The sequence below is a fragment of the Mastomys coucha genome, unplaced genomic scaffold, assembly GCF_008632895.1.
Source record: "Mastomys coucha isolate ucsf_1 unplaced genomic scaffold, UCSF_Mcou_1 pScaffold16, whole genome shotgun sequence".
Classification (NCBI taxonomy): Eukaryota; Metazoa; Chordata; class Mammalia; order Rodentia; family Muridae; genus Mastomys; species Mastomys coucha.
In genome coordinates this window covers 83118386-83128363 of record NW_022196898.1, presented here as the reverse complement: position 1 = coordinate 83128363, position 9978 = coordinate 83118386, and the positions used below count along the sequence as shown (strand labels likewise).

At 40.9% G+C, this 9978-nt stretch overlaps 1 protein-coding gene across 3 annotated transcripts in view; it reads right to left on the bottom strand.

Moving 5' to 3' along the window:
• The window catches only part of Slc39a8 (solute carrier family 39 member 8), a 69361-nt gene that overhangs the window by 26947 nt on the left and 32436 nt on the right, over positions 1 to 9978 (bottom strand). For all 3 annotated transcript variants that reach the window (XM_031375618.1, XM_031375616.1, XM_031375617.1), the window contains exons 4-6: positions 5825 to 5994; positions 4331 to 4453; positions 3699 to 3869 (exon numbers count right to left, since the gene is read on the bottom strand). In XM_031375618.1, the coding sequence (XP_031231478.1) occupies positions 3699 to 3869; positions 4331 to 4453; positions 5825 to 5994 (464 nt within the window). The remainder of the gene's footprint in view (positions 1 to 3698; positions 3870 to 4330; positions 4454 to 5824; positions 5995 to 9978) is intronic.

Here is a 9978-nt window from a genome sequence, read left to right as displayed (position 1 = left end):
AATATGAGCCTTGAATTCCTGATCTTTCCAAGACTTTTATCATGAAGAGATGTTGGAGAAAATCCAATAATTTCTATTCCAAAACTGGGAGACTCATGCCACAGGTGTGCCATGCTAACATTCAAGAATCTCATATCATTAACATTCCACTTCTCTTATTTGCAAGACAGGATTGACTAGTCTATACTTTTATCAGAATACTGTCTTCTTAGACATCTTCATGCTGACTATCTTCTTCTCATTACCTAACCCTCCATTGACCTCTTGAGAGAATCTTTCCTGATTATTCTGCTGAAAGAATCTCCTCCCACACGCCACTGTCAGTCACCAGGGTTTATTATCTTCACAATATTTATTGCTTCCTCATACCTTCTGGTTTCACCCTTTCTACTATTTCCATTACATAGACTAGAAGGTAGGAGAATGTGTTTGCCTCAAAACCCCTGGGCTTAGGGCACTGAGCAAGTACTCAGTATTTACTGAAAAATGGAGGAAAATCTGCACAAGTCCAGTACAAGTAGTCTTTTCATTGATACATTTAAACTATGTAAAGTAGGACCCGCCTTTGTCATGGTACTTAGATTTACTGGAAACATCCTCAAGCAAAGCTAATTCTAAAGCAAGAGTCTTAATACCTTAATCAACCCAAGCTTTCAACCAATTTGGCTAGTTAAAAATGAAATGTTGGGAAAGGGGAAGCAGCAAGATGCCTCAAGAGGTAAGGGTACTGGCCCGATGACCTGGTTTCAATTCCTGGAACCTACATCATGGAAGAAGAGATCAACTCCCATAACTTGTTCTCTGTTAATGTGGTCATTAGCCCTTTAGATGTGTTTGTTTGTGTGTTTGTTTGTTTGTTTGTTTGTTTTGAGATGTAGTTTCTCTGTGTAGCTCTGACTGTCCTGTAACTCACTCTGTAGACCAGTCTGGCCTCAAACTCACAGGGATTCACCTGTACCAGCCTGTCCAGTACAAAGATTAAAGGTATGCACCACCACCAGCCAGCTCCTTAAAATAGTTTTAAATCCTAAACTCTTTATTGTCAATGTGTCATGTGGTAGAACCCGGAGATCCCAATGGATCATATATCAGAAGCCTGAAGATTGCATTAGATCATATATTAGAAGCCTGAAGACCCCAATGGATCATATATTAGAAGCCTGAGGATTGCATTGGATCATATATTAGAAGCCTGAAAATCCCAATGCTCAGGTTTGGACCAGGGTTACAATGCTCCGTGGAAGAGCAGCCCTGCCTGACCTGATATTGCTCATTCTAGGGGACACAGAATAATCTTCCTCAGGGTAAGAATTCAAAGGAGGCTTCAAATCTCATGCCATCAGATACCTGAAGAAACTTTTATCCCATTTGTTGGGTTTTGGAGTGCTGAGGATTAAACTTAGCCTTGCCCAGACTAAGCACTTAAACCACTAGGGTACAACCCTCTTTCTTTTACTTCACATTTTGTTTTGAGATGAGATTTCACAAAGCCAGACTGACCTTGAGCTCACTGGAGCCTAGACTGGCCTTCACCTTGCAATTTTCCGGCCTAAGCCTCTTAAGGGTTGAGCTTATAGACCTGTGTCTCCATGACTGGCCTAAAAGATTCATTCATCAGTGTTTAAGCTGGCAGCTTAGTTGACTGGCTCTTTGGAATCACCACCAAATTTCAGCCATGATTTCAAAAGAACCAACTGTTCTTGTCTTCATGTCTTCAGACAGCAGTAGTGAGCTAATCCATCTCTCCTCCTAGTAGGATAAACAGTACTGAACATTGCCAATGTTGTCATCCTGTTTCTAGCATTGTGAAGCAGGAAGAACAGCAAAACATCAGAACACAGCTCCAAACAGCCCCAGTGCTAGGCAAGCTTCGGCTCCCAGAAGGTATGTGTCCTTGACTTGGTTGACATCTCTGAGTCCAAGTACCTGAGCATAGCTGTGCTTAACCCTGGTTTATGAGGATCAAATAAGGTAAGCCATCTACCATTCAGACACAGACCCGGAGCACATAAAAAAAAAAAATGTTCATTTTTAAATACTACAGGAAACCATTTATTTGGATATTAGGATGTTTTCTGGTAAATCTTAATTAAAACCATTATTCATTACACTACCTAAGATAATTTCCAGTTAGTTTGATATTAACACAAAGCTACTTCAAACACAATTGAGAATTTCCCTTCATCCAGCAGGAGGAGAATGTGACAAGCACATTTTATTTCCAGAAAGAAACTCAAGTGTCTTTGCTTTGTTGTTTTTCTCAACAATGGCTTTCAAATATTTCATTTCTACTTTGTATCTCTCTTGGTTGTTTTTCCTTCTCATCTCAACTGCTCACTTATCTAGTATGCTTGACTTCGTAGCTTGTGGATCTGCATTTACCGGATGAGTCACACCGAAGATTTATCCTCTCCATCTGCTTGATGATAATTACAGTGCATACCAGTGGCTCCGTCCTCCCAGCACCCCTTTTTAATCATCTGTCTACTCCATCTGTATTCTATATTGGGTTGGTTAACATCTCTAAGTCCTTGCATCCTAATTAAAACAGTATTTGTCCTTTAGTTTATGGGGTGGTAAGATAATTAGTCTATTGTTAAAGGCACAGGCCTGGAACACTCAATAAAATATCAATTGTGAGTACAACGTAAAATTATCTATTTAGACATCTCTATATTCTTTTGAAAATCTTAGTTAAAAGCATCATTTGTTGCACCACTATAAATAACTTCCTGTTAGTTTGGCCCTAGTGTTCCTTCAAAGCCCGACAAGGAGCCTGACCATCATCTAAACACTTTGTTCAGTCTAAAGTAACTGCCTAATTGAAAGCAAACCAAGAGGATGCTTACAAGGAATTGGAGGTCTAAAATAAGAAATCAGTTTCATCCTAAATACCGAAAGTAAATTAAGTCTCAGGAGCAGTCCATGGCTGTTTTCCACTTGTGGAAGGGTAGTCCAGGTGACAGGAACAAAGTGATGCTGAGATGCTTGTAGGGGAGAAGGGCTGATGATGCTGATGATGATGCTGATGGAGCTGATGGTGCTGTCCCAGGAGCTTGGCTCTCCCATGCAACATACCAGTTTTCTTTCCAACAATTAATCCTTTGACCATAGATAATTTGAGTTTGATTTCTATCACTTGAAATGAAAATGGTCATAATACATAGAGAACAACCTCTACTTCCAGTAGATTTTATTTTAAAAATGATGAGATAAAATCAATAATTGCCTAGCATATTGCCTGGTGTGAAATACTTGCTTTAAAAAATGGTACCCATTAATATTCTTCAAACAGTGCAAATATAAATTTTAAGTCAGTTAATTAATGAGTACGACTTTTGAAAGCTTCAGATCTTCTTGCAATTTCAAAATCGCTCAGGATTCTTTGGTTTGGGATCTTGAAAGAATTGAAGTGGGAGAAATGTCCTGAGTTAATTTTGCTACGGGTATTGTGAAATTCTAACAGGAGGCTCTCGTACAGCTAAACAACCTTGAAGAACAATGAATCCACAGTTCCTTCACTTTGTGGGCTTAAGCATCCAGCGGGAGAGCAGAAAGAGTGTGAAGTGGCTGATCCAGTGAAGGTAGGCAGATTTAACCTATGAGCACCTGAAATACTGATTCCACTGCATTCCCTGCTACCTTTATGGTGACAATTACACAGAAGAGTAGAGAAAAATGCAATCAGCATGACATACCTGGAGGGATACAACACTGACAGTGTCAAAGTGGATGTGTCCATTAGGCTCGGTGACAGCAGGGTTGGCATAGCATGTCACACCGTTGACTGCAGGTAATGGTAACGTTTTGGGTTGATGGGTTTTTTCTTTAGAACCGAAGTCATCATTCCTGAAGTGAGTATGGTCATTCTACATGTGAATAAAGCAAGTTAAGTTATAAGAAGAAAAAAAGGATGACTCCTTTAGATAAGAAAATGGTCCATTGCTTTTCATTTATAAAAGAAAATTTTTATATCAACTCTATCTGCAATGTAATCTTTAAAGTACTAACATTTCTTTTTTAAAGAGATTCTTATATACTAGATTCTGTGGTTTCTGCTTTCTCTGTGATAGGGGGCATATATGTGGTTATTTAATCAATATAAAGGGGATACAAATTATCCACATCTATTACTTTACATTAAATTGGGGTTAATAGTTTCAAATTCTATGAGTCAGATATCTTTCTTATACTTGTCAATATACTGACTTTTCTTCTCTTCCCATTTGCTAGTGTAACAGTCAGACTGGTCACATAATCCACAATTCCTGCCTTTGTTAGGGAGCCTGGAAAAGCAAGCTATGAAATGTCTTCAGTCAAGCCCATTTACCTGGCCGTATGTCTTCAGTAGCATCTTAAGTGTCCTTTCAACAAAGAAAAGCATGTAAAATCCACCAAACACAGCAACTGCCTTCTCAACATAATTGTCAATTTTGGGATTAAATCCAAATGCCTAAGGAGGGGGAGACAGGACAAGTAAGTTCAAACCAGTTTAACTGACTCCTGGAAAACAATACCGTGATTTCATAGGATTCAATATCCCTGAAATTAAGTCCACCCTCAAACAGTCTGAAACGGTGAGTAACCAGACCACACACGATGCACTAAAACCTACCTCCTAGCAGTCACCCCGCAAAGTAAAACCACCAGAGCCTACAGATTCCTCTCCAGCAATCCACACCAATATTTGCAGTAAGTGAGTCACAAACACACCAGATACTAAATGCACGTACATAGAACACACCATTGTCCTAAACACATGATACAAATGTATTTACAGGTTTTAAAGAAAAAGAGTGCATTGTGATTCTCATTGGTAACTAGCCAAGGTACGGCTGTCCTCACGTCAGTTAATCTTAGATTTTTTTCAGCTTTCTCCTTTGCATTTGAGGGTTTTCAGTAAATATTTCTCTTGGGTTGTTTCTACACAAGTACTAATAAAAACTATAACTCTGAGAATGTATGCTTCATTTTTACATACAGATTAAAAACTAGAAGAAGCTTTTGTTATTTTTGTAAAACTTAAAAGAGGGGCATAGTCCGAGGACTGCCTTCTCTTTATTTGGGGCTCGTCTCTTGCTTTTTCCATGTGCAGAATACAAGGGGAGATACGGCCCTGTGCATATGGATTTCTCCTTTTCCTCTCTTGCTTCCTCTCTTGCTTTCCTTTCACTAGCTCTTTTCCCTATATGGCCATAACAGATAGGAAATAAAGCATGCATAATGCATATTGATTAAGTAAACAATAATTGATAAGGACTGCAGTCACTACCAAGTAATACACGTTAATCAAAGGGAAAAGATAAGCTGTTCTTTATTTGCTGATCCATGACTGATTTTCTCCTCTCAGTCAGTTGAAACAAAAAAGAAAGTGGGGGAGGGGCCTGCCAACAGAACACACAGTTAACCTCTCATCTTGTTCAACTGTAGTAAAGACAGAAGGAAATTAATTCTGTATTCTATCTTCAATAAAATTTAGGCATTAGATAGTCTATAGAAAATAAATAATAAAACTGCAGAATAATTAAATTTTTGCCAATTAAAAGGCAGGATGAAGTGTTGAGTTCTCCGAAGTATCCTAGCACTGTCTAAGCATGCCCGCCCTGGTGGCTGCCCTCCTAGTACAGTAATTTTGTCTCTCACTCCAACACTCCATAAAGCATGAGACAATCTTTGCCACTTACCATGTTTCTGATATCTCTTATCCAAAGCCTTCTAAACCCATCATAAAATGCTGTGGAGATTATGAAGGCTACAATGCAGAACATGATAAAATGTTTAAAAGAAGCAAGTATTCACAGAAACGCATAGCCCACTCCCTTACCTCTGGAATAAGCTGGAAAATGGCATTTGAGAAAAGAGTCCCAATTGCGAGCCCCACGAAATAAGTCAAAATTTTGGGGAAATAAGACTTCTTTATCAAGGGCGTTAAAATCAATCCCAGGAGAGATGCCAGATTGATAATTGTCACTGACAGGAATCCATAGCCCCAGACTATAGGAAAAAGGGGAAAAGAGTAAAAATTAGTTACAACCAAGGAGTCAAGTACACATTAGCTGCATCACAGCACATTAGCCTTGAAACATTTCTTCTGTAAAGGCTTCAACAAATACCTTCTTCAAAACCAAACATTCTCATGAAATTTATACAGAAATTTGAGACCATACATACAGTAGGCTGAACATTACTAGAAATCATTTTTGTAGGATCTGGGATCTAGCTTAGTTGGCATAACACTTATTCGTCATGCAGGAAGAAGCCCTGAGTCCAGTCGCCAGCATTTCATAAACTAAGCGTGGTGGTTCATGCCTGTCATCTCAGTACTTGGGAGGTGGAATTAGGAGGATCACTATTTCAAAGTCATCTTCGTCTGCATTGCAAGTTCAAGGCTAGCCTGGGCTATGTGAAATCATGTCTCCAAAGGAAAGGAAAGCAGGAAGCTGTGCTTGTGACATAAGTAGCCCTGTGCTATCATCCTAAGATCAATGTGTGCAAAGCTTGCAGGGAACTGGAGACTATCTGAAGGACACACGATCTGCTCTGTGCAGTGTACAGGCTCCAGCTACCTCACTTCATCTGTAGCTCGAGGCTGACTTTAAAATGTAGCCTTTTGTACCAGACTTTTAATCCCAGGAGTTGCAAGGCAAAAGGAGGCAGATCTCTCTGAATTCAAGGCCAACCTGGTCTGCAAAGTGAATTCAGGACAGGACTCACTTACAGAAACCCAGGACAGCCAGGGTCCTGTTACACAGAGAAACCCTGACTCAGAAAAAAAAAAATGGTCTTTTAGAAGAAGATAGAGGCACTGTGAGATTCAAGGGAACGATGACGTAAGCTACTGCCAAGGTGGGTTGGGATGGCGTCGCTTCAAACTGACCACCATCATGCCAACACTGGGTTTCTCATAATCGTTTCTCTGGATCCCTGAGATCACCTTTAAAAGAAATTCTAATTTCAAAAACAAACAAACAAACAAACAAACAAACAAAAAAACTCCTTAGCTCCCCACAGCTGGGCCTCCCAGAATCCGGAGTCAGCCCGAGCCGTGAGAATATAGATAACGACCACATGGGAGAGGAGGGAGCAGCTGCACTGCACAACTCATCTGTCAGGCCCAGAGGAAGACTGGGTGATGCAGGCAACAGATAGAAGTGGTTCGTCTCTCACTCAGATGCCCAATGACCACTCAGTAAATGTTGTGGGGGGAAGGGGGTGGCAATGACAAACGCTATCCTAGCGGGGGGTTAGGGGGGAGGATGGCAATGACAAATGCTATCCTAGTTTGATGCTTAACTAGATGTGCTGCTGATCATCTGGATTGGAGAGGCTTGGCATAAGAGCAGAGTGAGGCGTGCACAGGGTAGTCCACTGTAGCACTATACCCTGAGATGTACCATGACCACTGCAGCCAAGCCTCGTGTGGCACAGAGCACCGTGTGGAAGATGAGGAAGCTGCCTCTGCGTGGCTGCTTTTAGAACATCCACCAGCAAACTCAGTTAAACGTTGGGCCACTTCCTCTCTGGCCCTGTCTGAGCAGTACACACATAACACCCAGCACATAGCAAGCGTCTGTCATAGCAGGTACTATGCTCAGTCACCAATGTCTTCTATCCCAATGAACCCACAAAGCCTTGATACAACTACCTTCCTCACACACTTATAGAAGCCAGAACATACAGTGTTCCCATAAGCTCAACTCACACAAATAAAACTCTAAATTTGAGCTAAAGGCAGTTGCTGCTCTTTTAGAGGACCAGAGTTCAAACGCCAGCACCCACATAGGGGAACCCAACTTCCTCTGATGGCCTCTGTGGGTACTGCATGCGTATGGCTCATATTCAAACATGCTCACACACAGAGACGTGCAGACATAAATTTAAAAATTAATTTTTAAATACATATATGTATAAATTGTAAATATGGGGAAATAAAAAGGAGCTGGAGTGATAGATTACAATGAAAATGCACTCACTGTTCTTGTGGAGGATGCTGGTTTGGTTGCCAGCACCCATACAGGAGCTTAAAACTGTCTATAACTCATTCTCAGGGCATCCAGTGTCCTTTCCTGACTTCTTAGAGTACCAGGCATGTACATGGTTCACATACATACATACAAGCACAGTTTTTACAAAAGTAAAATAAATAACATTGTTCCAGGATATACCACACTGTGAACATATGCTGCTTGTTATTATTTCCAAAATGCTGAGTAAGCAGACTTCTTCCTTCCTTTGCGCACCGTCGCTGCTATGCAGTGAGCAGAATAGGCTCAGAGTTAAAAAGCTCTAGACTCTCTGTCCCCCCTCAGGCAATGCATCTACGGAAAACCGTTCTGAGAGAGTAGGCATCAGATTGATCCCTGGTAGACAGACGGACAGACAGATGGACAGGCAGACAGACAGACAGAGAGAAAAGTTCTGGATAGGATTATGTGCTTTTCACTTAAATATTTAAGTTGGCCAACTTCATGATTCTTCTCCCTCTTTAAGACAAAGACTTGGTGGACTCCACTCACCCACATACCAGAAGAAACCATGGAGTGAGGGAGCATCTTGAGAAAGAACTAATTAGCCCCTCCCTTTCCTAAACTGTCATGTGCCTTGAGATATTGAGACAAAGGGAACCCCCTCTACCCACAAACATAAAAGTTTTGGTTCTGCCAGACAAACTTGGATTCTAGATCCCCTCCCCACTGGTTTCATCTGTCTCTTTACATGCTCTGTGTGCGTGTGCATGTGTGTGTGTGTGTGCGTGTGCGTGTGTGTGTGTGTGTGTGTGTGTGTGTGTGTGTGTGCTTGAGCACTTGAGTCCACATGTGTGTACATGTGTGTACATGTGTGTACATGTGGATATATGTGTGTGCACACAGGTATGTATGTGTGTGTACGTGTGTGAGTGACGCTTCCAATAAAAGATGGCCAAGTGTTGCGCTCCTTCTTCTCCTGCCTTCTTATTCTTTCAATAAGCAGAGAAAAGGAATCTGTTCCTGCAGTCCTCGATGAACTCACTGTGCAGCATCAGCTTCCTCTCTCTGAGCTTACCATGTCACCATTGGCTGTATTAGGTTGAAGTATGATCTTCAAGGCTGCTTCAAGTTAGAGTCCATGGTGCATCTTATTTGAATTAAGTAGTTCTGTATGAACTCATCCAGAAATGAGGCAATTTTGGACCTTTCAGGTACTACTAGGATATGATTCATTTCTCTCCCAAAGAAGTAAATTTATCATTGGTTTTTACTGCATATATTATTGTGGTTTTATAAGGCAAATGAAAGGCAACTTCAAAAAATAACAAAATATAAGATCTCCGAGACTACTTTGTCATTCCACTAAAAATGTCAATATAAACATATCCAGAACTTTTTGTGTCATGGCTCCTTTGAATTAGATTTATTTTGAGTTTTTAGTCTCTTGGATGACCTTAGATTCAACTCGCAAAAGGTAAAAGATTATTTTCAGAATCTACTACATTTGGTTATTTTTAATTTCCTTGTGAGAAAGTAACAGTAGAGAGGGCTAGGGAAGACTCTGAACCTATGTCCATGTGTATAAGAAACTGAGGGCAGATCTGTAGATATGAATGCTTGCTGCACAGCCACTAAGATCTTAGTTCAAGTCTAGAACCCATCTCAAAAGCTCATGTGTCCACACATGACCATAACGCCAGTGTTTCAAGAAACAGGAGAATGGCTGGGACTTGATGGACCCCAGCCTAAGCTCAGGGTCAGTGAGAGCCCCTGTCTCAAGCGAACGGAGAGTGATAGATCAGGACCACTGACATCATCCTCTAACCCCCAAATGCATACAAGGGCACTCCACCCCATATGTGTTTATATTCCCCATACATATACCCAGACGAACATAGACACATGTGCACACACTAAAAGATCAAAGGCATACTCCTCTCAAGCCGTACCACGCAATGTTCCAGTCACTTACACGCATTGGCTCACTCAAGCCGTATCACGCAATGTTCCA